This window comes from Myotis davidii, unplaced genomic scaffold, assembly GCF_000327345.1.
Source record: "Myotis davidii unplaced genomic scaffold, ASM32734v1 scaffold982, whole genome shotgun sequence".
Taxonomy (NCBI): domain Eukaryota; kingdom Metazoa; phylum Chordata; class Mammalia; order Chiroptera; family Vespertilionidae; genus Myotis; species Myotis davidii.
In genome coordinates, this window is record NW_006293848.1 from 418,555 (window position 1) to 435,550 (window position 16,996).

Genomic DNA, 16,996 nt, shown 5'->3' on the forward strand with positions numbered 1-16,996 from the left:
CCAAAGGCTCCATTGGCAACTCGCCCCGGCTTGGTCTCCTCCGGATGCCGCCGGGCTCCCCGCATCCTGGGCGCGGAGCCACTGAGAGACGCACAGCGGAGCCCACCTGGGCCCAGGTAGGGTGTCCGTTTGGCCTCTCGGGTCGGGATTGGTCCAGCTGAGTGGAAGTTGTGGATCCACGCCCCTCCCCGCGATGCCCCACCCACCAACCAAGCTCCCCTCGGGGATTGGCTGTAGTTGGGGCTGGCCACGCCCTTTCCGGCCACCCGCCCTTCCTTCACCAGGCACAGGGGAAGGAGCGGATGAGAGGGGCCTGGGTGTGTGGTTCTCCGGAGAAAGGTCTGGAAGCAGACTTAACGGAGCACCCAGAGCCCCGCCTGAGTCTTCGCTCTCCTTTGTCCCGACTCCCACCCACTTCCTCTCCCACCCTAGCCCTCAGCCTTCAGGGGATTTGGAAAGTTACAACTTGGGCTGAGGGGGGCTGGTCAAGTCCTGTAGAGATCCTCAGACCTCAGAAAAACCAGCGGCTCCAAAAGAAATGGGGCGAAAGAACAAGAATAAAGAAAAAGAAATGGGACGGCCTGCGGAAAAGTAGCAAAGCGAAATTGTCCGGACAATGTAGTGAGAGACGGGGCGCCACACCTGAGGACTCCCGACCCCCTCCCGCAGTCCCAGGGACAGCTACTCTGGGGGGCCGACTCCTACTAGCCTAGCTCAGTGGTGGGCAAACCGCAGTTGGCGAGCCACATGCGGCTCTGTGGCCTTGAGTGTGGCTCTTCCACAAAATACCACGTGTGGGCGCGCATGTACAGTGCAACTGAAACTTCGTGGCCCATGCACAGAAGTCAGTATTTTGTGGAAAAGCCACACTCAAGGGGCCAAAGAGCCGCATGTGGCTCTCGAGCCGCAGCTTGCCAACCACTGGCCTACGTCATTAAAGACAGGAATGAAAATGTGTCTTATCATGGTGACAAGAGCTGGTCCCCCACCAGCCTGGTGAAACGGAATTTTTGGACTGGAACCTGGATTCTTTGACTGCCAGGGTTGAAGAATGAATCCATGGACAGAGAGTAGTACAGCAAAGGTGGAGACGTATCGAAGAACAAGTACAGACTCCCACGTGTTGAGAGGGAGAGTCCCACAGAATGGACTCCCAAGTTGGGAGGAGGAAAAGGGTCCCCTATGATAATTACTTGTTTTTATAGATGTAAAAAATAAAATTTCATTTCTAAATTTTGTTTAAAAAAATTTATAGGTAGGTCAACTAGGAGAAATAAGTTAGCACAATCATTTGAATTGGTTGTCTACACACTGGACAGGGCTTATTTCTTTTTTTTAGCTTTTTTGCACATGTAAAGCATGCCATAAGATGTCCTGTTTTGCCATGGACAATGCAACCATTTTTAGGTCGGCCTTGGCAAATCACACAAGGTTCGATGGCATTATTGGGAAAATTAGAATCCACACATTCTTTGTCTTGTGTTTCTTCCCTCTCATACTCTCTGACATCTTCTTGGCTGCTATAAATGATGCTACCAGAAGTCGATGGCTGAGAATAGTCCTCACTTTCTTGGGATAAGGAGGCTTGTGTGATCTTTTCATCATTTTCCTCAACACATGATTCTTGGGAATCACTCACTGTACTTTTTTTACAATCAGGGACATCAAAGCCCTCTTCTACTTGGGTTGGGTTTTCTTGTTTGGTTTTCTCAGGCATGCTTCCTTTTTCTTTCCCTTTGTCTTCAGGAAGCCAATTCTCACGAAGGGCCCAACATCTGTTGCAATGTGATGGCAGGGGAGGATTCATTTCATTGCACGAAGTACACTTCCAATAATCCTTCAATGAAATAAAACAGTCTCTGTTACCCTCTGATGACTAGTCATATTAACCATATACTGTGTTTTTGTCGCTCGAATGAATTTTATTATTTCTTTAAGGTTCTTCACATACGTACACCTTAAGAGATATCAAGTAGGCCTAACATGTTCTCAAAAAATTAGGGTTGGCATGCAGAAGAATTTTTAGTCAGAGATTTTGCTGGTTTTGGCACACACTCACAAAAAGGTTGCCCACCCCTGGTCTAGGTAAAATGTATCACAAGGCCTAATTTTCAGCATTTCATGTTTTATAGAAAACATTTAAACAGTCTTTCCCCAAGTATGAGATTTTAAGTACTTTTTTTTTTTCAGCTAACCTCTTAACCATGCACCTCAAGTTATCTGTTGGAGGACACAGATACATAGTTGGTTCTGAGTTGAAACAAGTGCCAACTACTGGCATCAACTACTACTCTGTAATGAGACCTGTAACCACTCCACTCCCTTAAAGGCTCAATCCTGGATACTGTGCCAGAGTCCACCCATCGATCTAGATGAAACTCTCTCTCAATCCACCATGGACTCCCTCAGCAGTGCTCTAAAACTCAGGGCTCAGCTGAGTGTTCCCTATCTTCACCCACAAAAGCAATGTGGAAACATTCTTCAATAATCACTGTCAGCTAAAATGTGTCGTCATTGTCACTATCCAAAATGTATGCCCTTTACTTGTTTATCCTTTCCTGTGTTCTCACTCTGTAACTGCTCATTGCTTTTTCTTTATCCCAATTTATTTCCCAAAACTTTCCACCATCTTCAGCCTCTTCACTGAACATATCCTTATTTCCCTATCTTAACTGAAGCATGGTTTTCCCTGAGGACCCTGTATATGTAACACTTGCCACAAAAGGTCCTGCCTATCTTGCCATGAATAATGTATCATTTCTAAGTTGTCTAACAAATGACATAATACATTAGCAACAAGGGTGGAGAATGTTCATTCTTCTACATTGGTTCTTTCAAGTTGTTAAAGTAGGTTTCTTAAAACTGATAAAACCGAAGACAAACGTTTTGTAATATTAGGGGTTGAAATGCTTCAAAAAGTCCAAAAGTTTGCAAGATCTATGTCTGAAACATTTCACTCAACTTGATATCAAATGAGTCTAGTTCAGCCGTGGGCAAACTATGGCCCGCGGGCCGGATCCGGCCCGTCTGAAATGAAAAAAACTAAAAAAAAAAAAAGACCGTACCCTTTTATGTAATGATGTTTACTTTGAATTTATATTAGTTCACACAAACACTCCATCCATGCTTTTGTTCCAGCCCTCCGGTCCAGTTTAAGAACCCATTGTGGCCCTCGAGTCAAAAAGTTTGCCCACCCCTGGTCTAGTTACTTGAATTATTTTCTAACTAGAAACTCGTACATGAATTCATGCACTAGTGGAGTCCCTCAGCCTGGCCTGCGGGATCAGGCCAAAACTGGCTCTCCGACATCCCCCAAGGGATCCCAGATTGCAAGAGGGTGCAGGCCAGGCCAAGGGATCTCACCAGTACACGACTGAGCCAGGGAGAGACACGGGAGGTTGGCCAACCAGGGAGGGACCATAGGAGGGCTCCAGGGTGTGTCCGGCTTGTCTCGCCCAGTCCCAATCGGTTAGACCCCAGCAGCAAGGTAACCTACTGGTCGGAGCACCTTAAGCTAACCTACAGGTCGGAGTGTCTGCCCCTTGGTGGTCAGTGCACATAATATCAACTGGTCCACGAGTCGACTGCTCCCTGGTGGCCAGTGCACATCATAGCAAGCAGTTGAGTAGCCTTAGCATATCATTAGCATATTACACTTTGATTGGTTGACCAATTGACCAGACACTTAGCATATTAGCTTTTATTATATAGAATATAGCAAAAAAATTTTCAAAAATTTTACAATTTTACTTTTGCATCTAGGTAATTGTTTCAACCCAGAAAAGAAAAATGAGACTTCCTATTCAAATAGAAAAGGCAATATTAACAGAAGTTAAAGCAAATATTCAGTTAAAAATACCTCAGGAGCCCAGTAAACCATGTAATATTTAAGTTCTGATTTCTTCTTTTCTGAAAATATATTTTTATTGATTTCAGAGAGGAAGGGAGAGGGATAGAAACATCAATGATGAGAATCACTGATCAGCTGCCTCCTAGACACCCCCCACTGGGGATCGAGCCCGCAACTTGGGCGTGTGCCCTGACTGGGAATCAAACAATCTCCTGGTTCATAGGTTTACATTCAACCACTGAGCCATGCTGGCCAGGCAAGTCCTGATTTCTTTAATGCATATCTTACTACATTCTAATGCCAAAATGTTTATATTCAACAAGATTGGCAAAATGTTGGTAACTATTAGAAGTTGGTGATTAGTACACTTGAGATTATGTATGCTATACATACTTAAAATTTTCTATAATAGTGTTCTTCTGCTGCTCTGGTTGGGTGTTTTCTTTTACCTTGCCTTGCAAATTGCTTTGATCCTCTTCATCATCCTACCTTCTGTTTATTTCTTCTAGTGTAGTCTTCATTTCTGACTGGTTCTTTTTTATGGTTTCTATGTGCCTTTTATGTTTACTATCTTTTAGGTTAAGTCCTAATTGATTTCATCCATTCTTCCCCTAAGTCCCTTATGCATTCTTATAGCCATTTTGAACTCTGTATCTGGTAAACTGCTTGCCTCCATTTCGTTTAGCTTTTTCTGGGGATTTTTCCTGTTCTTTCATTTGGGGCATTATGTCTGCCTCTTTGTGTTTGCTTCTACATATTAGATAGACCTGCTATGACTCTGTGTTGGTAGAGTGGCCTTCCCTAGTAGGTGTCCTGTGGGATCTTGTGGCACAGAGTCCTTGATCACCTGAGCTGGATGCTCCAGAAATGTCCCTTGTGGGAATTATGTGGGCCCTCCTGTTGTAACTGTCTCGATTGCTACTGGGCCATTCATGTGTGGGGTCAATCCTTAGACTGGCTATGAGGATTGATCCCGACCACAGAGCATGAGCTGCTGTGCAGGTGCTGACCACTCAGAGTGGAATTTGCCTCAGTAGAATCTGGTGCCTGCTGAGATCTTTGGATATGCTGCTTGTGAAGCTAACTGGATCCTGCTCTGATGTTGTCTGACACTGGCATTGGGTGTACTGGTCTGGGGCCTCTTGGGAGGGACTCTGGTGCAGGTCAATGTCAGACGCTGCCAATGACTGGCCCTGGGCAACCTGTTTAAAGATGCAAAGTGATTCACAGCTTGTGGCTGCCTCTCCTAGGCTTGAGTGTGCTTGGGAAGGATTAAGCTGTGCACCAAGGCTTACTTATACCAGCATGTACCTAGGGGCCAGTCAGCGAAAGTCGCTAGGAACCTGCAGGTCTGCCTCCACCTGCCTCCAACTGTTAGGCTCAGTCACTGAAAGGGCCTCTAGCAGTACTCGAGTTGCATGCAACAGGTTCTTAGCGAGTGACAAGGTGAGAGGTGTTCTCCATATCTACATGAGTCCAATCATGGTGCCAGAGCTGGGTCGGAGAACCACTCGGCAAATGACCCAGGGTATACCAAGTCTAGCTGCTCCTGCTGGGTGCTCGCACACCTTTGTGGTGGGCAGGGTCTCAGGCAGTCGTCAGGATGAGGCCAGCAGAGTTTATCAGGCCTAAACAAGCCAAGATTTGGCCCTGTGAAGGAAGGCTCTGCACCAGTTGGACGTGTGAGGAAAAAATTTCCCCTGTCCAAGAGCCATGTAACAAAATTTGCCTGAATCCTGCCTCTCCCTGGCAAACAGAAATCCCACTGCGTTTCACAGCCAGATGTTATATGGGCAGCTCTTCCTGGCTCTGGTGCTCTGGGCTGGGGAGCCTGGCTTGGGCTTAAGACCCCATACTTATCAGGGAATCCCCTGCAGCTGAGATACTCCCCTGGAACCTCAATTGCTGCCTGTGGGAGCAGGGTCAGTCCTTTTGCTCTCTGCACTTCCTACGAGTCTCGAGTCTTGATGTGGACTCTTCTATAAATCCTTGGTTATAAGACTTATCTTCAGCTGGTCTTCAGTTGGTTATTCAGGATGATTGCTCTGTATTTAATTGTTTGGTCCTGGGAGGAGGTGGGTGTACCTCCCACCTATTCCACCACCATCTTGGATCACCTTTCATAATAATGTTCTTTAAAAGTTCCAGCTCAAAAAGTTGAAAAATGTAGCAACATATCCCAACACAACAAATAAAAGAACAAAACGCTTTAAATAATTAAAATTTTAAAGATTTTAACTTTATAAAAATTACCTCATCAGGAAGTAGACCAGATATATTCTAATCTTGATTTCAATGTTATTTTTTGATACCTTAAAAACAGATGTATACTTACAGCTAAGGAAATTTCAGGATCATCTTCAAATGAGTCTGTATCACTCTCCCCTGCATGGTACACAGTAACTTGATATACCTAATAAAATAAACCCATTATTATTTTTTCAACCAGAAAAGTTTCTTCATGGTAAGTCCTAAATGAATAACATGTGCTACTATATATCAGAAATTCTGAGACAACGGTCAAATGGAATGAGAGAGTATAAAGGGGGAAAATGGAGATCAGGGAAATCCTGAGCCAATAGGGTAAAAACTCAGATAAGATATATAAAATGAATGAAGCAAACTATGCAGTACAAGCATCTTATTTTATAAATAAGGTATTAAATAACAATGAAACAGCTAAAAATGTAGGCAACAGATCTAGAGATACTATGTGACTTTATATAACTGCATGCATGCGTCACTTTTATAAAAAGTAAATTAATATTAATAGAGGGGAACTGAGTTAAATATTTTTAATGAGCAGACTATTATAACAATGCTCAGTAAGGCCTAAATACTTCTTGGCATATTTATAAAAATATAAATCAGACAAGGAACTACAAAGCCTCAGTTCCACATCACAATATTCCAGTTTGAATAAATCAAGTTCAAGTATTTCAAGTGAAATCTGAATACATTCTTTCAATCTCATCAGTCAACAAATGAAAAAATTTTAGAATATAATTAGAGAAAATAAAACTACCTCATCATCTTCATCTGAGAGTTCTTGTCCTTCTTCACTGAGGTTATAATCTTCTGAATTGAAAGACTCAACTTCAAATTCTACACTGAATCGATCTGAAACTGAATCTTGATCCAACCAATCACCTGATTGTTCACTTACACCAGCATCAAGATCCTAAAATCAGGGGGTGAGGGGGTGACATTGTACATTACTTGTTGGCCTCTATAACAGCTTCCTAAATCATCCCTGTGCCCCTAACTCTTCCTTAATTCTATTCTGCACACTGACACTAAATTAAGATTCTGGATCCCCCAGCCAGTGGGGCTTAGCAATTGAGTGTCGACCCAGGAACCAAGATGGTCTATCTTCCCATGAGGACAGGGATCATATCTACCTTGACTACCACAGTATCTCTAGTGCCAAATAAAACCTGGAAAAGAAGACACAACACATTTTGTACCGCTCAGGAGTTTTCTCGTGTTTCGCGCGCCATCTGTTAACGGCCGCTCACGAGTGTTCTCGTTTTTCACGCCCATGGAAAAAGGAGCGAATCTAGATACTTATGTAAATTTTGTTTGGTCCCTCTTCATAGAGGAAAATGTTTTACGCAGTACCATATGTTAAAAAAGTACTAGGAACTTTAATTGTTTGTTTTTGTAAATAAAAATGTTATAATTATTGAAAAACAACACCTAGAGTGCATTATGATTTAAATAACGTGCAGTTTGCCCAAAAACGTGTGGTCCCTGGCGTATGTCTTAGAGATTTCTATGCGGTACGCAATGTGTTAAATATCTACTGAATAAACTTGTTCTACTCATGCCATCTAGTGGCCTACATAAGTAACAGCTCTTCTAAATACTAACTGTAAAGTTCACATCTGTATCCATAAAATTACTGCTTTGGAAGAGAAAAACAAATGCTAGCAACAAGAATACATAAAAAGAATAGAGTTAATATCATAACTGGTTCAGTCCCTTATATATTCTAGAGAACTAAAAAATGATCATTCGGATCCAGAATAGTGATCAGGAGAAACTGTCATATTACAAATAAATGTTCTAATTTTAATTACATTTTAAAGACCATGTTAAATGACAAGAAAGAAAATATTCCATTTTTCAAGTACTCTTGCTAGCAAAAACTTCTTTACAAAACTTTTTTCAGTGACATCGCTTAAGAATTTTACTCCTGGATTTTTATCAATCCAACACTTCGGATTTTTATCAATCAAAATGTACTGATATGTCATCCATGCAATATTACACCCACTTCACAGCATTAATATCAGACCTTCTTGATGTCTAGACCTACATATTGCAAATGTAAAGCTCAGACTGCCAATTTACTTGCTGACAACTATAGTAAAAAAAATTTATTCTAAATATTTAACACAAATTTGCCTTAGAATACTAAAATACCTAACTAAATCAAATTTCCATTTTTGTTCCCTTACTTTATTTTTTATTTTTTTATTGATTTCAGAGAGGACGGGAGAGGGAGAGAGAAACATCAATGATGAGAGGGAGCCCTAACTGGTTTGGCTCAGTGGATAGAGCGTCCGCCTGCAGACTGAAGGGTCCTGGGTTTGATTCCAGTAAAGGGCATATGTCCAAGTTTCGGGCACAATCCCCAGTAGGGGGCGTGCAGGAGGCAGCCAATCAATGGTTCTCTCTTAACATTGATGTTTCTATCTCTCTTTTCCTCCCCCTTCCTCTCTGAAATCAATAAAAATTTTTTTAAATGATGAGACAGAATTATTGATCAGCTGCCTCCTGCATGCCCCACACTAGGGATCAAGCCCACAACCTGGGCATGTGCCCTGACTGGATATTGAACTGTGACCTCCTAGTTCAACTGACCCTCAACCACTGAGCCACACCGGCCAGGCTATTCCCTTATTTAAAAAAAAAAATCTAAATTCTCAGACTATCCTATATTCCAATTTATTTGAACTTATAGTGCAGTGGCCTACAAGATTCTCTAACATACCAGGATGACATTAATAACTATTAATATTGGTACTAATTTTACCAACCCACCTCAATGCTACTCTGCTATCTTATACCATTCTCCCTAAACCTAGGGTTGGGGTAGGGAAGAGCTATACTTGTTTATTTGAAAAAAAAAAATTACCGGGAGCATTTGAGATCTTGCTCCCTGGCATATGTCACCAGTTTGGCTTAAACAAACTCATAAAAATAAAAATAAAAAATTACCACTGTATAACAGTAATCACATATACATGTGCATCCTACCTGAATGCTTATTAGAACTGCCAAAATTAGATTTATAAAACAAGTCTTAAGTCATTTTTCACTTAAGCAAGATTACCGGATTTGATGAAGTTCCTGTTGATTCACTACTACTACTGCTTCTTTCACAGCGTATCTCCCTTATTACACACAGAGCAAGGCTTTCATCAAAGGAAAAGGAAATACTATCCGATCTGTGGCGCTTTCTTTGACGTTCACCAGATAATTCATCTGAGTTTTCTTCTGGATATGTAAGGAAAAACAAATTAATTAAATTGCTATAGAGTTTATTTAGAAATTGAGCTGTCATGAATACCTATTTGTACTGAAATTTAGTTCCAATGAAATTAAACCTGTTTCAACAGTTAACACTTTCATTGGATCTGTCCAGAATAACAGTATACTATTTTTAAAAGCTTTTTAAGCTTCTTTCAGAATGTTATCTCCATTAAATCACAATTTAATCTATCCCTAGCTTGTATTAAACAATCTAGGATTTCTGTCATAAGTCAATATACTTAGAAGGTACATCTGCAATTCACTTCAGCATAAGTTAACACAAATATAAATTGATTCTCTCCCCCCAAAATAACTAACCTTTTGTTCCAGTCCCATATATTTAATAAGACTCCTCTGCCCTTACTACCCTCACATACAGGATTTTAGTCTGGGTTTAACTATTTCATTGATCTTCTTTCACCTGATTCATATACTTTTGGTTATAATGACTTTGATTAGGCAACAGCCTCCTCCTCCTCCAGTATCTTTTGGCTGCAAAACTGTTCAGCTATTTTCTTTATCTTGTTTTCATTTCTAAGACGGTATTTACCGTTTTTAACCTCACTGATATTTTAGCACTTATTAAAAACAATTACAATACTTTAACTGCTAAGGTGACTAAGAATAATGAGTAAAAGAGTTTATATCTTTGTCCTCTATTATCTTGAATAGAAAACTGGCTAACTATAAAATCCAGGGGGAAGGTTGGGGACAAAGTAAACTGTGTCTACTGCAGTCAACCAGAAAAATGTTGCTCAGAAAGCAATTTTTAAAATCAAACAAATCACATAAAACTGAGACTAAAACTCAGAAATTAATTCATCTAAACCAAAAAAGCACAATTAAGCCAAAGTGTATTAATTTCCTAAGAAAATGAACACTGAAAAGCTGTTTGAAAACAATTTAAAAAAAAATTAAAAAAAGAAAAGAAAACGACAATTAAATATTCACATATACCTGTCTCACTAATTGTTCTCCTTCTAGATGAGGTAGATGGTCTAGAAACCAAATCTGAAGATGAAGGTTTCTCTTCCTGAAGCTCTTGTACAGAGTCCTAAGAATTCAAGGGGAAAAAGACCCACAAACTTAACTTGTAACACCAAAAAGCTAATTCCCCATTGTAATAACCTTTCCTATTTTCAAGAATTATACTAGAATGAGTTAATCTCAAAATTACCTTTTGATCACTCCCACCTTCAAGGTGACATCTGTTTTCACTCACAGATGTGCCTGAATCTGATGGTTCTGGTGGAAAATAAAAACAGAAAAACACAAACTAAGAAAAGGCTACACTCAATATATAGTCCAGAAAAAAATGCTCACACAATTTAACCTTTCAACAAATATTAAACATGTGTCTCCCAGCCTGGCTGGCATGGCTCAGTGGTTGAGAGTCAACCTATGAACCTGATCATGGTTCGATTCCCAGTCAGGGCACATGCCCAGGTTTTGGGCTCGACCCCCAGTGGGGATCAATTAAAAATATACATATTAAAAACCAAAAAATATTTTTTTAAAAAACTGACTTTTTAGTGCATAGCAAGTATTTTTATCCAGCAAGCAATAAGAAACCCTTCCCTAAATGGTCTTTTTATAAATTATTTTATTTATTTCAGAAAGGAAGGAAAAGGGAGGGAGAGAGAAATAGAAACATCAATGATGAGAGAGAATCATTGACTGGCTGCCTCCTACACACCCCACACTGGGGATCAAGCCTGCAACCAGGCATGTGCCACCCCCGCCACCCCCGCCCATCCCACTAGGAATCAAATCGCGATCTCCTGGTTCTAGCTCGACCACCAGCAATGCCAGCTGGGCCTAAATGGTCTTTTTATGTGCAGGAGTGACAAATCACTGGGGCAAAATATAAGGAAAAGAGAGCAGAGGCAGGACCAGTATTGGACAGCAACTGCAATAATACATATAAAAAAGTATTAAAACCTACACTAAGCCATGGAAAAAAGATAAATTCCAGAGAAATTAAAAAGGTAAAAACCAGGGTGTCTGACACACAAGGCAAAAGGAGAAAGGAGTTAAGGATTCCAAGATTCTACCCGGGGTGGATAAATGGGTGGTGCTATTCACCAAGACAGAAACTAGAAAAGATGAATAGATTTGGATGGGAAGATAGTGAACTAAAGGGGATGAAACTCAGGTAGGTAATTTTAGTTTTTAACTGGATGTGTAGACATGGAGCTCAAAAAGTCAGTTTCAGTTATAGAAATTACCAAATATCATAATCAAATGCGTTTTACTGCTCCCTGAGACATTTCAACCTTAGTAGGGAAGTCAGGACTGAGCATTAACAATTTGAAATGATATACAATGTCATAACAGTTTATTTCTTCTTTATATAATGAGCAAGGTATTATACTTCTTTTAAGTTGTACATGTACATTTTATATTTTTAGTATAACAGGTATTACAAAGCAGATGTAATAAAAAAGGAAGCACTAGATATGACAAGGTTTAGAACACTATGAGTTCTAAAGTTAATGCCACTCAACTGAACCGGAAACTCAGAATGGAAATAACATAAGAAATTTACAAATTACCATCTCATTAACATAATGTTCCTAGTAATCCACCAAGGTTTATTTACTTTTTGTTCTTTTCAAAATTCTACCAAGGTTAACTTTTTTTTAAAATATGTATTTTTATTGATTTCAGAGAGGGAGGAGAGAGAGATAGAAACATCAATGATGACAGAGAACCATTGGTCAGCTGCCTCCTGCACGCCCCCTACTGGGGGTTGAGCCTGCAACCCTGCATGTGCCTGGACTAAGAATCAACTGACATCCTAGTTCACAGATATAAGCTCAACCACTGAGCCACAATGGCCGGGCTTACCAAGATTAATTTACATGAATGAACACATTAGAGATAATACTTCAGAAAACTGAAAACACTACTAAAGATACTATCTATAGTTGTTTATTTGCCTTCATTTGATTTCACAAAGAGCTTTGTAAAACAATAAAGTCACCAGACTAATAATCACCTCTATTCCAAATAAGATAGATGGTGATGCCCTTATCTGGGTCTTAAATCCTAACTTTGGAAGAATAAGTATTCAACACATTTACTAAACACCATATTAATAAAACACTACTGTGTGTGTGATGCAGAATGTAGACCTGAACTGGACATAAGAAAGCAATATAAACAATTATAAAAAGAAAATTTATATCAATAAAATTTAAGTACAGAATAGTAGGAGCATAAAGGAATGGTCTGTTCATTCTGAGAAATAAGCTTCTGAGAACAGTTTTTTGTTTTTGTTTTTTGAGAAGAGTTCTTAACTAACTTTCTAGGATGGGCTTTAAGAAATCTGTGGTGTACTGGAGCCAGCTCCTACCATCACTCAAACCCAGACTGTGCACCTCTATTCCCAATTCTGTGTTTGTACCCTAAAAATGGCCATGGTGGGAGTATTTACACCATGGAAATCAGCAACCACTATAAGTCAGGCCTTTTCCCCTGGAGAGTGGATTAAAACACTTACCAGCATACCACTATCCTATATAATAAAAGGATAATATGCAAATGGACCCTAACAGCAGAACAACTGGGAATGACTAGTCACTATGACACACACTGACCACTAGGGGGCAGATGCTCAATGCAGGAGATGTCAGTGCTCAATGCTCAATGTCAGTGCGCTCCCACAGAGGGAGCTCTGCTCAGCCACAAGCCAGGCTAATGGCTGCCAGTACAGCGGTGGTGGCGAGAGCTTCTCCCGCCTCCTCAGCAGCGCTAAGGATGTTCAACTGCAGATTAGGTCTGCTCCCCGCTGGCAAGTGGACATCCCCCAAGGGCTCCTGGATGCCAGAGGGATGTCTGACTGCCAGCTTAGGCCCGTTCCCCTGGGGAATAGGCCTAAGCCAGCAGGTGGACATCCCCCAAGGGGTCCCAGACTGCGAGGGGGCACAGGCCAGGCTGACACCCCCCGCCAGTGCACAAATTTTTGTGCACTGGGCCTCTAGTATATGTATATTTTTCTAGAATGAGAATCCAGTGCTTTTGTCACATTACTAAAGGGGTAAGTGACCCAAAAATAACCTGTTAAGAACAATACGTCTAAAGGCAAGAAAGTACAATGCCACTTACCTAAACAAATTGGTAAACAAAGCTTTGTCTATTATAAAAGTACACACACACACACACACACACACAAATACCCATCCTTTCAAATGGTCCTACCTAGGTATATACAATACTTCCCAAAGCCTTTCAATACATTTCAGGTTTGATCACATCTCTACTAAGCAGTAACTTTTCAAATTAAACACATTTCAAAACAAATACTAACCCTCATATCCCAAGGCCTAAATGGAGGTAACAAGACATTTAACCTTACATATCATAAATCTGCATTAGAGCCTTAGTGTTATGTTGTTTTAGTTCAGTGGTCGACAACCGGTGGTCTGTGGACCACTGGTGGTCCATGAGGTCCGAAAGGTTGACGACCGCTGTTTTAGTTCATATGTAGTTCTTCCCATTAAATTTATCATATTCTTTTATTAGTTAAATATATCATTAAAGCAACTTTTAAAGAGAATCACAATTACAAAATGACTAAACATACACAAAATGTCTTAAAATATTTTCATGGTATATGTTTATGATATTCAAAAATTAACTTACCCGCCTGATTGACTATTACCAAGTTTTTGTAGATCATTGTGTATATTTTCCTTGTAGGGAGAAGAAATAAGAAATGTACATTTTAAAACAAATGTATCAAATTGGCCTTAACCAGACTTTTAAAAGTATTATTATATTTAAGTGCACAAAGACCAAATTTTAAATCACTGAATTCATATTATATCAATGTTCTAGGTCTTAAAAAGCACCATAATTAGTTGTAGAATGATTACATACAGCTACCTTTCACAATCACTGAAGTCTCTCTAGTTGAAAGATTTTATGTTTCCATCTCTTGAAATGTACCTTGTTTGGACTTTACCAAACAATTCCAGAGAATGGGTATAAATGCAGAAAGCGGGTTAACATATGTACTTATTTTCAAAGAGAAATTTTCTAGCTGTGTTTAGAAATAGACTATCTAGAAAAAGTAGTGTGTTATAAAAACCCCACTATAGGAACTTGATTCTAATTTTGACTCATCAACCCTTGACCAGTCATCTAATGGATTTTCTTTCTTGACCTTAAAATTTATTGAAGATAAAACTGTATTATTCGTCTTGTAAATACAGACTGAGAACCTACTATGTACCAATCACTGTTCTAGAAACTGGGGGGAAAGAATACAAAAACCCCACAAATCTCTGCTCTCACTGAACTTACATCTTAATAGGAAGGCAATTCACTTATTCTAGTCTTCATTGATATCATAGTGTGTGTTTTTTAAAACCAATGATTTTAGAGAATGTTTTTGGTCACAAGACATCATTTCTAATTCTCAAGGTTAAGAGAGAAGTGCCAAATCCAACTATTTATTTTTACCCTTGGGACTGATGATACAGCTCCTTAAACTCACAAGTCAACATTTTTATTCATATCCTTTTTCTAAGTCAGCAATTTCCCCAGTATGTAACCTCTCAACATATCAGAATCCAAGTCAAAGATAACTTTAATACCAGAAATTACATCTCCAAATAATACAAGAATAAATTGTGTTTCTCGTACTCACAACTAAAAACCTACTTTTGCCCCCCCCCATATGCTATATTGCTAAGAAATTAAAATTTAGCATCTTTTACATATAACAATTTTTCTCTGACAAAAAGGAGGGTGGAGGCAAACTGAAACATTTACCCAGCTTATTTTTTACAATAGATTAAACAGAAAAATTCACCTGTGTTCTTTCACAGAGAAACTTGGCACTCCAAACAAATCCCCTAGAAGGTCATTTGAACAATATACAATATGCTGTTGCTTCTCATCATATAATCGCTTCTTCATAATATACTGGCCAAGATAAAATATAACCTGAAACAGAAATATGATTTCTGAGAATGAAAATTAAATGTTAGTTTCAAATACATTCAATATCATTTATCTGAAGAGGGTTAAACCAGCAACCACATTCACAGCCATCAAAAATAACAACCCTATAAAAAGCTGCTTTTAAATCTTTTCCTTTTAATTTGATGGATGCAGAGACATTGCTTCTGATTTAGTTAAATAAAACTTTAAAATGTATTTTTTCAGACCTTAACTGCCCAGATATCTAGGTATACACAGTAGGAAAAGAAAAGGCAGCAAAATGCTAGTAAGACATTAGTTATCTCATTAACTCTTAGTTCAGCTTACCTCTTTCATAGTATAAGTGTCTTTTTGTGCACCAACAGATTTTAACAACTTCAAAAGCAATGGCTTTGGTTTAACCTATGAAAAAGAGTTGCTATTATACTTCCAAATTTATTACAGAACTATAAGCCTCATTGCAAACATGTCCATAATTTCAATAAAGATAGCAGACACTACATTTAACAATCTCACAAGGTTATACTTCAAAAAAGAAGTCACAATGTTTTCACTAAATATAATAGACTATATAAACTGAATACCAGACTGTCTCAGGAGTTTGAAAAAAAAATGCTGGGACCTAATTATTACACAAACAGTCAGACTTCTCAACTGTTGCCACTTGTCATCAAAACAGGTCTCCATGCTGATGCAGTGAAAATTATGTTTTTTTCCCTCCAGCTGTTTCTGTCATCAGCTTATTATCTTACAAACTCAGCCATAAATGGAATACCCCTATGAGCTTACTGTAAACTAAATTACAAAACCCAAGAAAAATAAACCTTTAGTGTGGGGCCTTTTACCAATCTTTTCCTTCTACAGATTAGGTTCCTGAAGAATGGAGAATTTAAATAACCAAACCAAGGTGACAAGATAATTAAGAGCAGCTCTGAGACTGCCACTTATGCCCCTCAATAACAAGCCACCATTTTCCTCTGACTGTATCATGCTGCCTCTTACTTCAGCGGTTCTCAACCTGTGGGTCGCGACCCCTTTGGCGGTCAAAGGACTCTTTCAGAGGGGTCGCCTAAGACCATCCTGCATATCAGATATTTACATTACGATTCATAACAGTAGCAACATTACAGTTATGAAGTAGCAACAAAAAGTAATTTTATGTTTGAGTCACAACATGAGGAACTGTATTTAAAGGGCCAGAAGGTTGAGAACCACTGTCTAATTGGTCTTCATTTCAATTATCGACTTGATAAACATTTACTGAGTTTCTACCATGCACCAAACAGTGACAGGTATTGGCTAAAAAAAAAAAGAAAGAAAGAAAAACATATGACCTGTATTCCAGGGGCCGGTTAACTACACTGAAGGGAACCAAAGTTTTGCTACCCTGAAGCTGCTTTTAAACTGTTTATTAAGAAACAAAAGATTCAGAAAGACTTTCTGACCCTCCCCCCTCTTTCCTTCCCAAGAGATCCAGAAAGAAAAACCTGCTTCAGGAAGGAGATCACAGGAAATGCCTTAGCCTCATTGCTCTGAGCGGTTAATAAGAGGCGTCAGGCAGGGGCCGGTTAGTAGCTGCCCTCCGTGCCCCACTGTTTCTGAGTGGCCTAGTAAGAACTTTCCGTCAAAGTAAGGGAAATAAGTACGTTCCGC

General features: G+C 39.5%; 1 protein-coding gene across 3 annotated transcripts in view; it reads right to left on the reverse strand.

The window, feature by feature from the left end:
* Positions 1–1,233: 1,233 nt before the first annotated feature.
* Positions 1,234–16,996, reverse strand: part of MDM2 (MDM2 proto-oncogene, E3 ubiquitin protein ligase) — a 17,274-nt gene continuing 1,511 nt past the window's right edge. For 2 of the 3 annotated variants that reach the window (XM_006767773.2, XM_006767772.2), the window contains 9 exons: positions 15,671–15,745; positions 15,213–15,346; positions 14,039–14,088; positions 10,569–10,636; positions 10,349–10,445; positions 9,192–9,355; positions 6,876–7,031; positions 6,186–6,263; positions 1,234–1,837 (listed from right to left, as the gene is read on the reverse strand). In XM_006767773.2, coding sequence (XP_006767836.1) covers positions 1,265–1,837; positions 6,186–6,263; positions 6,876–7,031; positions 9,192–9,355; positions 10,349–10,445; positions 10,569–10,636; positions 14,039–14,088; positions 15,213–15,346; positions 15,671–15,745 — 1,395 coding nt within the window. In that variant the 3' untranslated portion in view covers positions 1,234–1,264. The remainder of the gene's footprint in view (positions 1,838–6,185; positions 6,264–6,875; positions 7,032–9,191; positions 9,356–10,348; positions 10,446–10,568; positions 10,637–14,038; positions 14,089–15,212; positions 15,347–15,670; positions 15,746–16,996) is intronic. The other variant, XM_015566545.1, reaches the window with a different exon arrangement.